The sequence below is a fragment of the Arvicola amphibius genome, chromosome 3, assembly GCF_903992535.2.
Source record: "Arvicola amphibius chromosome 3, mArvAmp1.2, whole genome shotgun sequence".
NCBI classification, from domain to species: Eukaryota; Metazoa; Chordata; class Mammalia; order Rodentia; family Cricetidae; genus Arvicola; species Arvicola amphibius.
Genome location: NC_052049.1, coordinates 53,335,783 through 53,356,826, shown reverse-complemented (window position 1 = coordinate 53,356,826; position 21,044 = coordinate 53,335,783). Strand labels below are relative to the sequence as shown.

Here is a 21,044-nt window from a genome sequence, read left to right as displayed (position 1 = left end):
CTGGTATCCTCTTCAATTTCTTTCTTCAAAGACTTAAAGTTCTTGTCAAATAGATCTTTCACTTCTTGGTTAGAGTTACCCCAAGATATTTTATGCTATTTGTGGCTATCGTGAATGGTGACGCTTCTCTGATTTCTTTCTCTGCTTCCTTATCCTTTGTATATAGGAGGGCGACTGATTTTTTGGAGTTGATCTTGTATCCTGCCACGCTACTAAAGGAGTTTATCAGCTGTAGGAGTTCTTTGGTGGAGTTTTTCGGGTCGCTTATGTACACTATCATATCATCAGCAAATAATGAAAGTTTAACTTCTTCCTTTCCAAATTGAATCCCCTTGATCCCCTTGTTTTGTCTTATTGCTATTGCTAGAACTTCAAGCACTATATTGAAGAGATAAGGAGAGAGTGGACAGCCTTGTCGCGTTCCTGAATTTAGTGGGATGGCCTTGAGTTTCTCTCCATTTAATTTGATGTTAGCTGTCGGCTTGCTGTAAATAGCCTTTATTATATTTAGGAATGACCCCTGTATCTCTAATCTCTCCAAGACCTTTATCATAAAGGGGTGCTGAATTTTGTCAAATGCTTTTTCTGCATCTAATGAGATGATCATATGTTTTTTATCCTTCAGTTTATTTATATGATGGATTACATTGATAGATTTTCGTATGTTGAACCAGCCCTGCATCTCTGGGATGAAGCCTACTTGATCATAGTGGATAATTTTTCTAATGTGTTCTTGGATTCTGTTTGCCAGTATTTTATTGAGAATTTTTGCATCGATGTTCATGAGTGAGATTGGCCTGTAGTTCTCTTTCTTGGTTGAGTCTTTGTGTGGTTTAGGTATCAGGGTAATTGTAGCTTCATAAAAGGAATTTGGCAATGACTGTTCTGTTTCTATATTATGAAATACCTTAAGGAGTATAGGTATTAGGTCTTCTTGGAAGTTCTGGTAGAATTCTGCATTGAACCCATCAGGTCCTGGGCTCTTTTTGGTAGGGAGGTTTCTGATAACAATTTCTAATTCTTCGCGACTAACAGGACTATTTAGAACATTTACCTGGTCCTGGTTTAACTTTGGTATATGGTACTTGTCTAAAAAAGTGTCCATTTCTTTTACATTTTCCAATTTTGTGGCATACAGGCTTTTGTAGTAAGATTTAATGATTCTCTGAATTTCCTCTGTGTCTGTGGTTATGTCCCCTTTTTCATTTCTGATCTTATTAATTTGTGTGTTCTCTCTCTGCCGTTTGATTAGTTTGGCTAGGGGTTTGTCAATCTTGTTGATTTTTTCCAAGAACCAGCTTTTTGTTTCATTGATTCTTTGGATTGTTTTCTGTGTTTCTATTTTGTTGATTTCTGCCCTCAGTTTGATAATTTCCAGTCTTCTACTCCTCCTAGGTGAGTCTGCTTCTTTCTTTTCTAAAGTTTTCAGGTATGCTGTTAAGTCTCCAATGTGTGCTTTCTCCATTTTTTTTAAGTGGGCACTTAGTGCTATGAATTTCCTCTTAGCACTGCTTTCATAGTGTCCCATAAGTTTGAGTATGTTGTGTCTTTATTTTCGTTAAATTCAAGAAAGACTTTAATTTCTTTCTTTATTTCTTCCTTGACCCAGGTGTCGTTCAGTAGTTGACTGTTCAGTTTCCATGAGTTTGTAGGCTTTCTGGGGGTAGCATTGTTGTTGAATTCTAATTTTAATCCATGGTGATCCGATAAGATGCAGGTGGTTACTAATATGTTTTTGTAACTGTGGAAGTTTGCTTTGTTATCAAGTATGTGGTCAATTTTCGAAAAGGTTTCATGAGCCGCAGAGAAGAAGGTATATTCTTTCCTGTTTGGGTGGAATGTTCTATAGATGTCTGTTGAGTCCATTTGGTTCAGTACCTCTATTAAGTCTCTTAATTCTCTGTTAGGTTTCTGTCGAATTGACCTGTCCATTGGTGAAAGAGGAGTGTTGAAGTCTCCCACTATCAGTGTGTTTGGTTTCATGGTTGCCTTGAGTTCTAGTAATGTTTCTTTTATATAAGTGGGTGCTTTTGTATTAGGGGCATAGATATTCAGGATTGAGACTTCATTCTGATAGATTTTTCCTGTAATGAGTATAAAGTGTCCCTTTCCATCTCTTCTGATTGATTTTAGTTTGAAGTCAACTTTGTTAGAAATTAGTATGGCCACACCCGCTTGTTTCTTAGGTCCATTTGCTTGATAGACCTTTTCCCAACCCTTTACTCTGAGTAGATGTCTGTCTTTGTGGTTGAGGTGTGTTTCTTGTAAACAGCAGAATGTTGGATCCTGTTTTTGTATCCAATCTCTTAGTCTGTGCCTTTTTATAGGTGAATTGAGTCCATTGATATTAAGTGATATTAATGACCAGTGGATGTTAACTCCGGTTGTCATTTTTTATTTGGTAGTAGAGATTGTGTGTTTCCTTTCTTTGAGATGTGCTGGTGAAAGGTCACTAGATGTCTGAGTTATTTTGGGCAATGCTGGACTCCTTTGTTTGTGAATTTCCTTCTATTACTTTCTGTAAGGCTGGATTTGTGGCTATGTATTGTTTAAATTTGTTTTTATCCTGGAATATTTTGTTTTCTCCATTTATAGTGAATGAAAGCTTGGCTGGGTACAGTAATCTGGGCTTGCATCCATGGTCTCTTAGTTTCTGCAAAACATCTATCCAGGACCTTCTGGCTTTCATGGTTTCCATACAGAAGTCAGGTGTTAGTCTGATAGGTTTTCCTTTATATGTTACTTGACCTTTTTCCTTTGCAGCTCTTAGTATTCTTTCTTTATTCTGTATGTTTTGTGTTTTGATTATAATATGGCGAGGGGATGTTCTTTTTTGATCCAGTCTATTTGGTGTTCTGTAAGCTTCTTGAACCTTAATAGGAATATCTTTCTTTAGGTTTGGGAAGTTTTCTTCTATAATTTTATTAAATATATTTTCTGGGCTATTGAGCTGTAATTCTTCTCCTTCTTCTATGCCTATTATTCTTAGGTTTGGTCTTTTTATTGTGTCCCAGATTTCCTGAATGTTTTGTGATGAGAATTTGTTGGATTTGCTGTTTTCTTTGATCAGTGCGTTTATTTTCTCTATGGTATCTTCAGAATCTGAGAATCTTTCTTCTATCTCTTGTATTCTGTTGGTTATGCTTGTTTCTGTAGTCTCTGTTCGTTTACATAGATTTTCCATATCCGGATGGCTCTCAGGTTGTGTTTTCTTCCTTGCCTCCATTTCAGTTTTCAAGTCTTGCACTGTTTCCATTATCTGTTTGATTTTTTTTTCATGGTTTCCTAGGATATCATTTATGGATTTACTCAACTCTTCAAACTTTTTGTTATTCTTCTCGTCCATTTCCTTAAGGGAGTTTTTCACCTCCTGTTTAAGGGACTCTATTACTTTCATAAAGTCAATTTTTTCTACTTCTTCTTGATTAGTGTGTTCAAGTCCTCCTGTTATAACTTCGTTGGGTTCTGGTGCTTTCATGTTGTTTTTCAAATTGTTGGAGGAATTCTTGCATTGGCGCCTGCCCATTTCTTCCTCTGAATAATCCCCTTTGGGTCTTCTTTTAGAAGTTCAATTCCCCCCAATGAATTCAATTCACTCACCCCAATGAATGATGGATCCTCTGGCAGACTGTCAGGTCTCCTTGCAGGCCAAGCAGCTAGCTAACAAAGGGCCTGCCTTGCTGGAGGCAGGCTAATGAAGGAGGGGACCTCCCACCGGCCTGGGTGCACTCAATTCCAGGACCCTGGAGCCCAAACAGGCTGAGCTGAGGGATTTTGTGGCCCCAAAGTCGGGAGGATGAGGCGGGGTAGGGGGTTCTGGGTGCGATGAGGCGGGGTAGGGGGTTCTGGGTGCAAGCTGGGAAGGGACAAGAAGAGCGAGGCAGTATGTGGGGAGAATAACCCCTGCAGGAAGAGCAGGGAGTGTGTGGGTGGGGGGGAGAATTGGGGAATGTTGGTGGTCCCTCTGCGGGCAGCTGCCTGGTTCAGGCACTCACTCCTCACTCACCCCAATGAATGATGGATCCTCTGGCAGACTGTCAGGTCTCCTTGCAGGCCAAGCAGCTAGCTAACAAAAAGCTTAAAATAAAATTTTTCATGTTTTTTTTTTTTTGTCTGCAAATATTTTGCTTTTATATTACTGTATAAATGGGGTTGTGTAAAAATTTCTTGGGTAAAAATGGTTGCAAATGGGGCCATGTACTGACTGATCTATGTAGCACGAATTCTAATTGTCTTAATAAATAAAATCTGGAGTCAGATATTAGGGGTTGAAAACTGAAGGGTCAGAGACGCAGAGCAGCAACCCACTACTAGAGAGACCAGTGTTCCTGTCTTCAGGCCGAAGGGGTGATCCTGTCTTCAGACTGCATCCTCACTACCCTCAGACTGCATCTTCGGATTGCAACTGTCTCCATTAAACCTCAGACAGCCTTATATTCCTCTCTCCGCCCACCCGGCCACATCACTCCTGTCCCCACCTCCCTAGTGCTGGGATCACCTCTGTGTGAGCTCGGTTTCTCTTTTAGACAGATTCAATCTTGAGTGTAGCCAAGGGTGGCCTTGAGCTAACAGAGATAACTTTGCCTCTGACTCCTGAGTCCTGGGATTAAAGGTGTGTGCCACCGCCACCACTGCCTGACCTCTAGTAGCTTAGCTCTGCACTCTTGATCTCCAGGCAAGCTTTATTTGTTAAAACACAAATTATCACTAGAGATCTCCTTTCTCCTGGGGTTGCTTTTCTTTGTTTAGAGATAGATGACTGGCCTCTCTCTATCTCTATCCCATAGTGCACATGGCCTGGAAATTCTAGAAATTGCCTGTTTTTGTTCATTGTCTTATCCATTGTCTCTCTGGTATGATCCCCTTCTCCCTGGTTCTGTGGAGATGGCTGGTTAAATCTCCGAGTTTTTTCACGATCTCCTTTGGTTTGTTTGTTTTGAGGCGAGGTCTCTAGGTTGCCCAGGTTGCTCTGTGGCCCAGGCAGACTTTGAACTCCCAGTCTGTCCACCTCGGCCTCCTGAGGCCTGGGATTTCAAGAGCACCTCCACGTTTGTCTTGATGGTCCCTTCTTAAATGGTTTTTCAGCCACACCCTTGGTTTCTCCAGAACATCCCTTTTTGCGGCGAGCGAGCCCTGACCAGCAGGGAAAGATCACCACCGACACAGGATTCTTCTCTGATCACACTTTAATGAAGCGCTGCTTGGTTGAGGGAGAGCTGGAAGCAGGGCCCCCCCCCCCCCCCCCCCCCCCCAGCCGGGCTGCGTGGCGGCTTATATAGAGGAGGACGGGGCGTGTCTACTGATTAGGTGACGTGGCAGAAAAGGATTGGTGGAAACCTGTTGCTAGGCAGATGTGGCGCGAAAAGTTCGCGCCACATACTTGTTTACTTTAGCCCTCGGCGCCATCTTGTAATGGCGAAATGTAAGTGCGGCCGCCACACCTTTTCATTGTTTGCAATAGAGCTACAGTTGGGGCTTTCTAAAATTGTAAGTTCTTATTTGCTTTTACTTAAATTGAATTCCTTCTTAAAAATCAAATTCTATTTTCTTTATTTTATTTTATTTTTTTTGAGACATGGTCTTGTTTGCTGCTGTAGATCAGTGGTTCTCAACCTTCCTAATGCTTCGACCCTTTAATATAGTTCCTTATGTTGTGGTGACCCCCAACTATAAAATTATTTTCATTACTACTTCATAACTAATTTTGCTATTGTTGTGAATTGTAATGTAGATATTTGATATGCAGGATATCTGATATGTGACCCCTGTGCAAGGGTTGCTCACTGGGCAGTGGTGGTGCACGATTCTTCTAATCCCAGCATTTAGCAGGCAGTTCTTTGAGTTTGAGGTCAGCTTGGTCTCCAAAATGAGATCCAGGACAGCCAGGTTACACAGAGAAATCCCTGTCTTGAAGAACCAAAAAGGCGGGGGGGGGGGGGGGGGGGGGACTAGTCAGACTTCAGGGTTCATGACCCCCAGGTTGAGAACTGCTGTTCCAGAGGACCTGAGAGAATGAAGCCCATACATATAGAAAAAAGTATCATGCAATGCTAACTTTATTCAGGAAATCAGACAATTTATTCTCCGAGGGTGAAGAGGAGTCCCCTCAGTAAAGTCCAATCACAAGGGCAAGCTGCATACAGCAGAAACATGCTTTTCCTTAGAGGCATATGAACAGATAACAATCGCCAGCTGTAAAGAATAACCTGAAGTAAACCCACTCCTATCTGCTACACTGGAAGGGGCACAAAAACACATCCCAAGGACAATTCTGTGTTTTGAAGGAACTGAGGTCATAAGACTCTTGTCTTTTCTTGGAGTTTTCTCACAAACACTCAGAAGTATCCTCACACGACTCCACTCTGGACCTTGATTCAATAGGCTCTCAACTATACAGCCCTGTTGGCTTGCCCAGTTTATGTCTTAATCTCTCATATTTTACTATTAGCAGCAAGGAAAACCAGGCCATTTCGTCAACATGCTATTTTTGAAATAGCCTCACTCCCCAACAATGTGTAAATTCCTTATCTTTCAACTATAGTTGATGGATCTGTAAGTTTGTTGTAAAGTGAGAACTGGGAGCAGACCTAGCGGGAGTGGAGAAGGCAGAGGAGTGGGACAGCTGCGGGTGTCCACCCATCCACCTTGCTGGCTGCTGCTGTCGCTCTGCTACCCTCCCCACCCCAGGATCCTCTCCTGAGGTATGTGCAGATCATTTGTTTCTGCTCACTTCTGCCACCCACAAAATTTGATTCTAAATTCTAAAGTCACATTCTTTAGCTGCTGTTTCACTCTACCTGATTTCTAACCATTTGTCTCTTGTCTGTCCGGGCTTCAGCCTGCTATGTCCTCCATGTGGGAAGCTATGTGTTTCTCTGTCTCCTGCAGACAGTGTCATAACTTAAATATCCAATGTCATAACTTCCTGTCCTCCTCCATCCTCACTTCTGTTTCCTCCCTCCCATTCCCCTTTTCTCCTCCCTTTTCAATATTTGACACCCCCACCCCCCCCGCTCTGCCCCTAGCCATGGACTCTCACTCTGCTCCTCAGGCAGGTCTTATGCCTAGGTTCAGGTGATTCTCTCACCTCAGCCTCCCAAGTAGCTGGACTACAGATGTGAACCACGGCTCCTGGCTAAACCCATCTGCCGTTTTCCTTAAGACACTGAAGATCACCAAAGATCTCTGCTGTTTCTAACAAGAATCACCTTCCTCTGTCTTCCAATAACATGATCCTCCTTTCTGTCTGAGACCTCATAGATTCATCTTTTTTGTTTACTTTTGGATTTCTCTGTGTGGCCCAGGCTATCCTGGAACTCACTAGGTAGACTAGGTTGGCCTTGAACTCACAGAGATCCATTTGCCTCTGCCTCCTGAGTGCTGGAATTAAAGGCGTATTCCATCACTGTCTAGCTCACAGTTTTGTCTTTAACACATGAATTTCTCTCTGCCCTTTTTCTAAAGTGTATTTTGAACTCTAAATTCTTTCCTAATATCTAGTTCCAAAAGCAATTTTTGTAGTGCACCCTGCTTCTGGATGCTAAGATCTGTGTTAGCTTGCCAGGCCTTCCCTAACACCCCAGACTAGTAGCCCTAAACACAGACTTCCGTCAAACAACTTTGGCTGCAGTTCAAGAACAAAGCATTGGGCTAGTTCTCCTGAGTGTCAAGAACTCTTCCTCTAGCAATCTGTCTTCAAAAACTATTGTATTGTATTTAATGAAAAGCTATTAGAGATTTTGAATTATATATTTTCTTTAATGGGATAAGTTCATGTTTGTGAATTTAAGATTCACTTAGAAGAATAGAAGGCTGGTCATGACCAACAGAAAGGAATTGATGGGCCTGGCCTTCATCCTCTCTTCTCTGCAGCTCTTCCAAGCAAAGCTGCTGTCAGCTTTTGTTCTAGATGATCTTTCAAGGCTGTTTAAATAGCACAGAGCCTTGTGACAGAGACAGAGATATCCTTTGACCTGGGAATAATGTCTATTCTTTGGCTTCTTAGTGTCTGTTTTCAGTGCCCAGTCGCTGCATGGACTTACTTCTAAGTAGTTCTTTCTTTGCTCTGTGTTTCCATCTTTATAGTTAATTGCCCATGTTTATAACCACAGGCTCCCATTTAGATATTAAAATACATCTAGTCTCAGAGTGAAGGGTGTAACCCTATTTATTTGTGCAGTTGGGGGATAGGAAGTTGGGATGATGTAAATGACATACAACTTAGGGAACTTGTGTAACAATAGTCTGAAAAAAGTTTTTAGGATTTTTTTTTGCATGTGGAAGTATTTTAAAGCTGACTTGATAGTTTTTCTTTTTCCCCCTGATGATTATGTCAAAGAAAATTTGAGGTGAGAGACTATATACCATGTCCTTATTAACAGTTCATCAGCAAACGTAAAGCTGAAGGCAGTTCTTACCTTTGTGTTACTGTGGGCTTTATGGCAGAGTGCTGCATAGACTTGCAGGGTGAAACACGAGACCAGCCTTTAACCTGAGTGCAGCTCCTCCCACTGTGCTCTTTCAGTTCTTAGAAAGTGCTGTCTTTTGTAAAAGTCCAGGTCTAGAATCATGTCTTCTCTGTTGTAATAGGAATGAAGACCTGAAGCAGATGCTGGAGAGCAACAAAGACTCTGCCAAGCTGGATGCTATGAAGCGGATTGTTGGGGTAGGTCAAATGGTCAAGGATTTTGACTTTTGGAAGCTGAGTAGGCTGTGATTATATTCACCGTGTATGCCAAGTCACAGGAACACATTAATTTGTTTGTTTCTAATGTAGACTACCTGTTTAAGAGTGTCAAGGGAGCAGTAACATAAGAAGTCGAGAAAAATGTTCTAGTTCCATCTGTTCTGCTTCAGTTTTCCACCTCTAATATCAAGATATTTCTTCTCTGAGATAGAATAACTCATTTTGAAGACAAAATAAGGCAATAGCATAACCCTACTTTCACTTTCAGGAATGTAAGGATTTTGGGGGGTCTTTTTTTTTCTTTTTTTTGGTTTTTCGAGACAGGGTTTCTCTGCAGCTTTTTTAGAGCCTGTCCTGGAACTAGCTCTTGTAGACCAGGCTGGCCTCGAACTCACAGAGATCCGCCTGCCTCTGCCTTCCGAGTGCTGGGATTAAAGGCGTGCGCCACCACCGCCCAGCTTTGGGGGATCTTTTTGCCTACAGTCATGAGCACAGAGAGCTGTGCGTGAAAGCTGAAATCCTGTCCTCTCATAGCAGGGTCTTCATCCTCTCTGAAACAAGGCATCAGGTGTTGCTAGGATGCTTAGTGAGGCGGTATGAAGACCGATCTGAAAGGACAGCCGAAGGAGTTGTATCTCCAGCAACTGTAGATGACTTGTCCTTGCTTCCATTTGAACGGTAGATGTCGTTTGGCAGTGTCAGCAAAATGCTGATGAATCTATTTTTAATACTTTGTTTATTAATATTATACTTCATAATACATATACTTAACAGCTTTGTGTGAACAAAATTTCAATTTTCACAATTTAAAGAACTGCAGCTCCCCAACAACTTGTTGAGATTTAGATTGTGATAGTGTACTGGTTGAGTAGTTACGTGTTGACATTTGTGTGCCAGCCTTCAGTCCACAGATGACTGTGTGAATTCCCAGTGTGAATCCTGAATACTTACCAGTCATTTCAGGTCTTTCAAATTGGACTATGATTGGTTGTTACACCTGTTACTCAGTCTAGCCTCAGACAGCAAATGGTGTAAGTTGCATCTTTGTTTCCTGTAATATTTTCCAAAATGGATAATTGGAAGAGGGATTTGGTTCCCAAATAAGAACATTAGCAAACAAAATAAAAAGTGATTATATTGTTAGTGAAATTCAGCCAGAGGGTTAGTAGATTGTGTGGAACTTGATATTACTGTTAGAAAGACACTAAATTTCTAGCCGAGGGTCTTAGGAAAGGTCTTAACATAAGGGGTTAGATTAAAGAAAGAAGTTGAACGGAGGAAGTGATGGTATTAGAAAAAAAGAAAAAGAAGAAAAAAGAAAAGAAAACTTTCTATTAATTAAAGGGTTTCTAAGAGATACTTGACAACATTACAGGTACAAAAGTAGCATATTGGGAATGGACCCAGACTTGGAAAGGTTAAAACTTTACCACGGCAGAGAGAAGGTGTTCAGCATGGGTTAAGCAAAGAGAAGATGACCGCTGTCCAGCTGCTCTTGCCAGTTAATTCTCAGTGCGTCACATTAGTGTGCTAAATAATTTTATTATCTGTTTATGAAATAGCAGTACACATTGCTATTTACAAGTTTCCTATTGTGGTTATTTTAATGGGAATGGCTCCCATAGATGTTTGAACAGTTTGGGAAGGCTTGGGAGGTATGGCCTTATTGGAGGAGATGTGTCACTGGCTTTGAGATTTTAGAAGCCCACACCAGGCCCCATGTCTCTCTCTCTGCTTGCTGCTTTTTTTTTTTTTTTGGAAACCAGAACATTTATTTTATGACAGACTGAAATCCTCAAGATGAACTGGATGCTGCAACAGCTGCCCTCTTGGGTTTAGGGGTTGTCCCTTCACGGAATCCATGTCTGAATCTCCGGTAGACAATTTTGAGGTGCCTCATCTGCCCAGTCCCGGTAGTGTTGCGTCTCTTAGCCTTGGCACTCCAGTTATACTTTCTCTTGTGCTTGGCAGGGTAGCCACATTTGCCACAGGTAGACTTCTGAAGGTGGTAGGCCTTAGAGCCACAGCGGCGGCACAACGTGTGCGTCTTGTTGCAACGCTTTCCGAAGGATGACGTTCCTTTCGTCATCTTGCTTCTGCCGCCCAGGCCAAAGAGCTGCTTGCTGCTTTTTAATCAGGATATAAAGCTCTCAGCTATTGCCCCAGCACCATGCCTGTCTGTTCCACACCATGATGATCATGGACTAACCCTCTGAAACCATAAGAAAGCTCCCATGTAAATGCTTTTATAAGAGTTGTCTTGGTCGTGATGTTTCCTCGCAGCAGTAGAACCGTAACTAAGATACCTTTATTAAAGTAGTTATAAATGTTTTGAAAGAACCTTTAAAAAGGCATTCCTAAAATTGCTTTTCACGGCTTTAGCTCGAATTCCTGCAGATCACAGGGTGTACTATCATGCAAAGTAGAGATTGCCCTTATGTCTTTGGACTGTGGCTGTAGCATTCCATTAAATCATTTTATTTTACTAAACCGTAGGATACTGGTGTAATTCCTAATTCAGAGGTGGGGGAAAGTATGTTAAATACTTAATAAAATTTATTTTAAAAAATGTTTTTTTAGCCAGAGGTGGTGATGCATGCTTTTAATCCTAGCACTTGGGAGGCAGAGACAGGCGGATCTCTTGTGAGTTTGTGAACAGCCTGCTCTACAAAGAGAGTTCCAGGACAGCCATAGCTGTTACACAGAGAAACCCTGTCTCAAAAATCCCAGGAAACAAGCAAGCAAACAAACAAATAAATATTAATAAAAATTTTAAAACGTGACCTAATAATAGTGCTTTCTTTATTTTTGTTAAGGCAATAAAAGAATAATAATTTATCCCATAATCTATACTACCGGTATCAGACCAGCTGGGTTTTGATGAGGGCCTAAGACCGCTCAGTGGGAAAAAGAGGGGGTTTTACTCAACAGTCCCAGGGAAACCACAAGAATGTGGAGTTGAACTCCTGCCTCATGTCATAAAACAAACTGGAGTAGATCAGAGACTGAAAGTGCAAAATCCAGAAGAAATTGGAGGGAAGCTTCATGGCGCTGGCTTCAACCAAGCGTCTTAGATCTGATGTCAAGGTCAAGCAACAACAGGATAGGCAGATTATATCCAAACCAAAGGTGTCTACAGAGTGGGAGAGCATCTTTACATCATTCACCAGATTAAAGGGCCAGGGTCAAGAGCACAGAGCTGGTATCTGTGGTTGAACAGCTAAAACAGTTCAGGGAAGTGTCTGAAAGACCTGGGGGAGGCCTCCTTCTGCAAAGACCAGCAGAGGACCAGGGTGCAGGGAAATGATGTGTGTCTTTAATCATTAGGAGGGTGGCAGTCACCCACAGTGAGACCACCATACTCGCCGTAGGATCCATTGTAAAAACAAAAAAACTCAAGTATTATAGTAAAGATGTTGACTATAAATTGGAGCCTTCCTGCACTACTGGCAGGAATGTAAAATGGTGCTATGTTAAGCAATATAGTAGTTAAATTAAAAGCAGGTCTGCCATGTGATCTAACAACTCCATTTCTGTGTATAGACACAAAAGAACTGGGACCTTGAACTGATATTTATTCAGCAGAATTTTCACAGTAGCCCATGGGTAGACATAGCCGTATGCTCTTTATTGAATGCACAGAGTGGACTATTATGAGGAAGGAATGAGATTCTGACACATGCTATAGCAGGGCTGGTGAGATGGAGTGTTGTGTGATTCTATGAGACAGTCAGATGCAGGAGCAGAAGGTGGTTCCTGAGGCAGTGGAGAGGGAAGTAGATGGATGCTGTGTGTGTGGAAGTCAGAGGGCTGTCTTGGTGCTTGCTGGTCCTTGCCCTTTGCCATGTTTGAGACAGCTTTCCTGTTCCTCTGCTGTGTCTGCCTGAATAGCTGGCCTGGACATCTGGAATTCTCTTGTCTCCCTGGAGATGTACTGGGGTCTCAGATGCTGCTGTGCTTCTGGCTTGTGTTTGGTTCTGGAGTTCAAATCCAGGCCTCACGATTGCATGTCAGGGCTTTTACCTGCTCAGCCACACCCCAGCACCTCAGTTCTGTAGTGTCCTGGGTTTCTAGTTCTGTCTCTGCTCAGTGTCTTCAGCCATTGCTCTGTTCTTTTCTTTTTCTTAGAAAGTCTGCCTTCTTGGTTTATTTTCTGATGACAGAAACATTCCTTTGGGAAGAGGATGCAAAGTGGCATTCTGAGCCCTTTCTGTCCCCTTTGTGTGTGAAAATAGGCTATTTAGTAGGATTATTGAATTTCAGTGTTTTTTCTTCTGAAATATGTATATATTTTATTCTCAATTTGTTTGACTTTAGATTAGGGAACAAAAATGTGATGGCAACCTGATTGCTTTTGCTCCTCTCCTCTTTTTGAGAATGTGTTTTATCAGTCTAGTAGATTCAATATTTTGAAGAAAAATAAATTTAATAAGATTTGGTTGATGTTTGCTTTGTTACAGTATTGACAAATTATTTTTTAAATCTGTCTATTTTGAGTTGAGTTCCATTACTTTTTTTTCCTAGTCTGCCTATTTTTTATTGATTTGCCTGTATTTTGTTTAGTTTTTTCTTTTATCTGTCTTTCATGTTTCTATCATGTCACTTGTCAAATTGATAATGACTCCCCTTTCCCGTCCAACTGTTGGTTATATATTTATTGAATATTTTTAGCTGGCGTTGTAATTTTTGTCATGTCTTATATTCTCATTATATTTTCAAATTCAGTAATGATAACTTTATCTGAAGGATTCTTTCCTAGCTCAAAATTACATTGTTCCCAAAATGCTACTTCTTCAAATCATTTTAAAACATGAACTTAGACATAATTCGTCCTGTTTTTTATTCATTCCTTTAAGAGAATGTATGTTTCCTTTGTGGGATGTTTTTTAACCTCATTTTGTCCTGTCTTAGGCCATGTGTACGTAACAAGTTCTTCCAGGGCGCCTCTATTTGTCCAGAATGTCTGTTTGGGATTGTTCTTTCAAACTTTCTACACTCTTAGTACATTTAGGCTCAGTTGCTAGTAGAAGACCAAGTGTGTGCAGAGCAGAGTGGAAGGAGCAGGAAGCTAGAATTCTGCACCTTTTGTCTCAGGAATGATATGCACATTTCATTAAGTGTACCAATGGAAATAACGCTCATACTTTTCTAGTTCTTTGTGTGTGTTGGAAATAGGTAATACAGTTTGCTTTGTTATGTGAAGATGTTAGAAAAGGCAATATAGGAACCGAGAGATCTAGTCACATGGTTATGTGTTAGTTTTTGGGTTTTTTTTTTTTTTATGTGGTTTTTCGAGTCACGGCTTTTCTGTGTAGCTCTGACTGTCCTGGAGCTAGTTCTTTTAGACCAGGCTGACCTTGAACTCACACAGATCCACCTGCCTCCCAAGTGCTAGGATTCAAGTCTTGTGCCACTACCGCCCAGCAAGGTTTTATTAGATGCAATTATGATCAGGTGGTAAGTTATGCTATGGTAAGGTGATGTCCTATACCCAGATTATATTCCCTAGATTGTTACTAATATGCAGAAAGTTGTTTTTTTGAAATATGCTTGCCAGTAAATTGCTATGCAGAAATCTATTGATTTTCATTGTGTGGATGGAATACATGTGATTAAAAGTATTCTGGACTCTCTCTGTAGCAAAATGGAGATGGCAGAGGTCTCGAAAGTTGTAGCTAGATCATTAGAAGCAAGTCATTTAGAATAACAGACCTTAGAAAGGAAAAAAATATAGACCCTCAGAGTTCTGTTGCTTGCCCCTGCCCTTTTTTTCTTTTTGAGACAAGGACTCTCTAGGTATCCTTATCTGGCCTATAACAGAGTTCTACCTGACTCTGCCTCCTGAATTTGAGGATTGGATAGGCACGTGCCACCTCGCCCAGCTTCTGTTGAATAATTTCAAAAAATCTAAGGCATTTCGTACTGGAGCATTGAAAGAAAAGAGAAAGGGGCTGTGGTAGAAAACCATGTTTGAAGAAACAATGGCAAAAACTTTTCAAGTTTGATAAAGACACGTTAATAGAGATCCTGTAAACCAGGAGATAATCGGGATAAAGTACAATTAAACCATGTGCTAACATAATAGTCAAGCCATGGAAAACCAAAAAAAAAAAAAAAAAGACTATTGAAAATAACTGGTAAAAGTGACCCATTCATTTAGGGAGCTGTGGGTTGGAGTGAACACGAGCTTGTCTTCAGAAAACGTGTCGGTCGGAAGATCATGTTAAATACTGGAGAAAGGAGCTGTCATCCAGAGATTTACATCTAGTGAGAAAATCCTTCAAGAACGAGGGACTAACATATTGCCAGGCGAAGGAAGTTAGCAAGACCTATTTTTATGAATTGTTCATAGAAATTCTTGAGGCTGAAAGGAAATGATATCAGGTGGAGTTTTAGGCAGATCATTCAAAATGATAAATATTCCGGTATGTAAAAAGGACTAATTTTATTCTTCTTAAGACGGTTATTACCTCACTGTTTTTATCCTTTGAGAATATATTTGATCATATTTGTCCTCCAACTCCTTCCAGATCCTCCTCCACCTTCCCTACCCACCCTCATGTCTTCCCTGCCTCTCTCCTCCCACCCTCCCATTTCCTCTCTCTTAAATCCATGAGTCCAGTTTGTTGGCCACCTACTCCAGGTTTGGGATCTGTGGTAGAGTGTCGTTGATACATCTGTTACCATTGTTAAGTATTGGATCCCTGGTTACTGGATTCCTCCACCACCGCTGCAATAAGCAAAATCAAACCAAATTAATAAACCCAGATTTAATAAACAGGGCAATGCAAAGCAGAGCACTCCCGTGCGGCCCTCAGAATGGCGGAGTACAGAACATGAGGACATACCAGGCAGATCTCTTGGCCAGGTCTTAAGTAGTGGTTAGGTGTGGTTCTGAGCATTTCGGGCGGGGGGGGGGGGGGGGAAGGAGCCGCCAAAGGTGGGTATTCTGAGATGAGGCAGGGTTTGGGGAGAGAGAGATGGGGAAAGGGGATTGAGGTGGGGCTTTCACCAGAACATTCCAGACTCTTTGGGTATATGGATGCCAGGGGCTGGGGTGGTGCTTCCGGCTGAGCAGTGGCACCATTAAAGAAAACTGTCTTCCTGTAACCAGTAGCTCCTCCACTAGGGGTGGGACTTCGTGCTCACCTACCTTCCTCCTGCTCTTCTGTCTGGCTGGAGCTTGTGCGGCCTTGTGCATGCTGTCACCATTTCTGTGAGCTCATACGTGCATTAGCCCTTTGTATCTGGAGAACACTGTTTCTTTGAAGTCATGTAACACCTCTGAGATTTGAAGCATTTTTCCCCCTCTTTCAAATAGTTCCCAGAAGCTCTGTATGGCTGTGAACAGATATACTCGCAGCACTCAGGAGACAGAGACAAGGAGATCTCAGTGAGTTCTGGGCCAACATAGTTTACATAGCAAGTTCCAGGACAGCCAAGAAGACAGGGAGAGACTGTATCAAAAACAGAAACTAGCCAGCCATGGCAACTCTAGCACTTGGGCAGTGGAGATAGCTTGTGAATACTGGCTTACTTAATTTGACTGATTTAAACCACATTCTCTAAAGCCACATACATCTCAGCCTTGTGGGGAGAGATGGGATACAGACATTCCCTTTAGTACTCCAAAGTCTCTTATTCTCTGCACGCTGTCTCTGTGGGTCTCTGTGTTAACTGCCATCTACTGCAGAAAGCTTCTCTGACAAGGATCGAATGGTGCAGTGATCTGTAGGTAAAGCAGTACGTTTTATTGCTATGTCCACTTAGCATAAAATAGTAGTACTTTTTTCCTTAGGGTTAATGACCTGTCTAGCTACAGGTCTGCCTGAGAAATTTTTAATGGACATAGATGTAATATATATGACAACTGTATCAGAAAGGCCAGTGGGAAGGGGAGATTAAGAGTTCACATTGTCATAAATTTAATGTATTTACTTGACCTGGTCAGTGTTCTGGATCTGTCTGTCTATCATCTGTGTGTCTGTATGTTAGTCCATTCCTCTGTCCCTCTATCTGCCTTCTACCTTTTTTCCTCTTCAGGAAGAAATACTGCAAAATTATACAAAGCTTGAAAAAGTTAATATGAAAGAAAAATACTATATTTGTAAAAGTAATTAGGGAATGGCTCAGTTCACAAAGCACTTGCCTTATAAGATGTCTTAGAGTTACTGTTCTATTGTGTGAAGAGACACCATGACCAAGGCAACCCTTATAAAAGAAAGCATTTAATTGGGAACTTGCTTAGTGTCAGGGGGTTAGTCCATTATCATTATGGTGGAACGCAGGGAGACATGGTGCTGGAGCAGTAGTTGAGAGCTTTACATCCTGATCCAGATACAGACACTGGGCCTGGTCCACCCCCATGATCACCTCCTCCAATAAGGATACATCCTCCCCAACTCCTGATCTTCCCCAAGCAGCTCATTGATGGAGGAGAGTTATCTGTCTATGTTACTTTCATTGGTTAATTAATAAAGAAAACTGCCTTGGCCCTTTAAGAGACAGAAAGTTAGGTAGGCGGAGTAGACAGAACAGAATTGTGGTAAAAAGGAAGCAGAGTTGGGGAGACGCTTCAGGCAGTCGCCATAGTGACTCTCCATGCTTCTCCTCTCCAAGATGGACGCAGGTTAAGATCTCTCCTGGTAAGCCACACCTCGTGGTGCTACACGGATTACTAAATATGGGTTAAAGGAAGATGTGAGAATTAACCAATAAGAGGCTACAGATAATGGGCCAGGCAGTGTTTAAAAGAATACAGTTTCCGTGTAATTATTTTGGGTAAAGCTAGCCGGCGGCCGGGTGGCGGGACGCAGCCCTGCCGCTTCCTTCTACAGCTCATCAACTGGGGACTGAGTATGCAAAAGTTTGAGCCTGTAGGGGACAGTTTTTTTTCCTCATTTTTTTTTTATTAAAGATTTCCATCTCCTCCCCTCCTCCTCCCCCTACCCTCCCCTCCCTTCCACCCATACCCCCACTCCCTCCCTCTCCAGGCCAAAGAGCCATCAGGGTTCCCTTCACTATGTTAAGTCCAGGATCCTCCCAACTCCCCCTAAGTCCAGGAAGGTGAGCAACCAAACTGACAAGTCTCACAGTGAGCCCGTCCATGCTGTAGAGTCCAAGCTCATCGCTGTTGTCCTTGGTTTCTCAGTCCTCCTCCACCGTCAGCCACATTCAGAGAATCCAGTTTGGTCGCCTGTTCCATCAGTCCCATTCCAACTGGACTTGGTGATCTCCCGTTAGTTCTGTCCCACCTTCTCAATGGGTGAACGCACCCCTCACGGTCCTGACTTCCTTTCTCATGATCTCCTTCCTTTTGCTCCTCATCAGGACCTTGGGAGCTCAGTCCAGTGCTCCAATGTGGGGCTCTGTCATTTTCTCCATCCAACACCAGGTCAGGGTTCTGTGGTGATATACAAGATATTCATGAGTTATGGCAATAGGATCTGGACATTTCTGGCTCCCTCTCCTCAGCTGCCCAAGGAACTAGCTGGGGTCGTCTTCCTGGACACCTGGGAACCCCTCTAGAGTCAAGTCTCTGCCAACCCTAGAATGGCTCCCTTAATTAAGATATATAATTCCTTGTTCCCATATCCACCCTTCCTATATCCCAACCATCCTATTCCCCCAAGCTCTTCCCATCCTCCACTTCACACTTTTCTCTCCCCATCCCTCCATCCCCCCTCCCCACCCCCAAGTTCCCATTTTTTTGTCTGGCAATCTTGTCTACTTCCAATATCCAGGAGGATAACTATGTTTTTCTTTGGATTCACCTTCTTGTTTAGCTTCTCTAGGATCACGAATTATAGGCTCGATGTCCTTTATTTATGGCTAGAAACCAATTATGAGTGAGTACATCCCATGTTCCTCTTTTTGGGCCTGGGTTACCTCTCTCAGGATGGTGTTTTCTATTTCCATCATTTGTATGCAAAATTCAAGATGTCATTGTTTTTTACCGCCGAGTAGTACTCTAATATGTATATATTCCACACTTTCTTCATCCATTCTTCCACTGAAGGGCATCTAGGTTGTTTCCAGGTTCTGGCTATTACAAATAATGCTGCTATAAACATAGTTGAACAAATGCTTTTGTAATATGATTGGGCATCTCTTGGGTAAATTCCCAAGAGTGGGATTGCTGGGTCCTGGGGTAGGTTGATCCCGAATTTCCTGAGAAACTGCCACACTGCTTTCCAAAGCGGTTGCACAAGTTTGCATTCCCACCAGCAATGGATGAGTGTACCCCTTACTCCACATCCTCTCCAGCAAAGGCTATCATTGGTGTTTTTGATTTTAGCCAATCTGACAGGTGTAAGATGGTATCTCAACATTGTTTTGATTTGCATTTCCCTGATTGCTAAGGAGGTTGAGCATGCCCTTAAGTGTCTTTTGGCCATTCGAACTTCTTCTGTTGAGAATTCTCTGTTCAGTTCAGTGCCCTATTTTTTAATTGGGTTAATTAGCATTTTAAAGTCTAGTCTCTTGAGTTCCTTATCTATTTTGGAGATCAGACCTTTGTCTGTTGTGGGGTTGGTGAAGATCTTTTCCCAGTCAGTAGGCTACCTTTTTGTCTTAGTGACAGTGTCCTTTGCTTTACAGAAGCTGCTCAGCTTCAGGAGGTCCCCTTTATTCAATGTTGCCCTTAATGTCTGTGCTGCTGGGGCTATACATAGGAAGCGGTCTCCTGTGCCCAACTGTTGTAGAGTACTTCCCATTTTCTCCTCTAACAGGTTCAGTGTGTTCAGATTGATATTGAGGTCTTTAATCCGTTTGGACTTGAGTTTTGTGCATGGTGATAGATATGGATCTACTTTCATTCTTCTACAGGTTGACATCCAGGTATGCCAGCACCATTTGTTGAAGATGCTTTCTTTCTTCCATTGTGTACTTTAGCTCCTTTATCAAAAATCAGGTGTTCATAGGTTTGTGGGTTAAGATCCGGGTCTTCTATTCGATTCCACTGGTCGACTTCTCTGTTTTTATGCCAGTACCAAGCTGTTTTCAATACTGTAGCTTTGTAATAGAGTTTGAAGTCAGGGATGGTAATGCCTCCAGACGTTCCTTTATTGTATAAGATTGTTTTGGCTATCCTGGGTTTCTTGTTCTTCCATATAAAGTTGATTATTGTCCTCTCAAGATCTGTGAAGAATTTTGATGGGATCTTTAAGGGGATTGCATTAAATCTATAGATTGCCTTTGGTAGTATTGCCATTTTTACTATGTTGATCCTCCCAATCCAAGAGCAAGGGAGATCCTTCCATTTTCTGGTATCCTCTTCAATTTCTTTCTTCAAAGACTTAAAGTTCTTGTCAAATAGATCTTTCACTTCTTGGTTAGAGTTACCCCAAGATATTTTATGCTATTTGTGGCTATCGTGAAAGGTGACGCTTCTCTGATTTCTTTCTCTGCTTCCTTATCCTTTGTATATAGGAGGGCGACTGATTTTTTGGAGTTGATCTTGTATCCTGCCACGCTACTAAAGGAGTTTATCAGCTGTAGGAGTTCTTTGGTGGAGTTTTTGGGGTCGCTTATGTACACTATCATATCATCTGCAAATAACAAAAGTTTAACTTCTTCCTTTCCAGTTAGAATCCCCTTAATCCCCTTGTGTTGTCTTATTGCTATTGCTAGAACTTCAAGCACTATATTGAAGAGATAAGGAGAGAGTGGACAGCCTTGTCGTGTTCCTGAATTTAGTGGGATGGCCTTGAGTTTCTCTCCATTTAATTTGATGTTAGCTGTAGGCTTGCTGTAAATAGCCTTTATTATATTTAGGAATGACCCTTGTATCCCTAATCTTTCTAAGACCTTTATCATAAAGGGGTGTTGAATTTTGTCAAATGTTTTTTCAGCATCTAATGAGATGATCATATGTTTTTTATCCTTCAGTTTATTTATATGATGGATTACATTGATAGATTTTCGTATGTTGAACCAGCCCTGCATCTCTGGGATGAAACCTACTTGATCATAGTGGATAATTTTTCTAATGTGTTCTTTGATTCTGTTTGCCAGTATTTTATTGAGAATTTTTGCATCGATGTTCATAAGTGAGATTGGCCTGTAATTCTCTTTCTTGGTTGAGTCTTTGTGTGGTTTAGGTATCAGGGTAATTGTAGCTTCATAAAAGGAATTTGGCAATGACTGTTCTGTTTCTATATTATGAAATACCTTAAGGAGTATAGGTATTAGGTCTTCTTGGAAGTTCTGGTAGAATTCTGCATTGAAACCATCTGGTCCTGGGCTTTTTTTGATAGGGAGGTTTCTGATAACAGTTTCTAATTCTTTGCGACTAACAGGACTATTTAGATTGTTCACCTGGTCCTGGTTTAACTTTGGTATATGGTACTTGTCTAAA

The 21,044-nt window shown here is 41.7% G+C and overlaps 2 protein-coding genes across 2 annotated transcripts in view; one reads left to right on the top strand and one right to left on the bottom strand.

Moving 5' to 3' along the window:
* The window catches only part of Ap3b1 (adaptor related protein complex 3 subunit beta 1), a 222,170-nt gene that overhangs the window by 26,789 nt on the left and 174,337 nt on the right, over positions 1–21,044 (top strand). The window contains exon 2 of the mRNA XM_038321892.1: positions 8,590–8,665. Within this exon, the coding sequence (XP_038177820.1) occupies positions 8,590–8,665 (76 nt within the window). The remainder of the gene's footprint in view (positions 1–8,589; positions 8,666–21,044) is intronic.
* On the bottom strand, positions 10,431–10,775 carry LOC119809117 (60S ribosomal protein L37-like). The gene has a single exon (XM_038321894.1). The coding sequence runs from the start codon at positions 10,773–10,775 to the stop codon at positions 10,482–10,484; it is 294 nt and encodes a 97-aa protein (XP_038177822.1). The 3' UTR covers positions 10,431–10,481.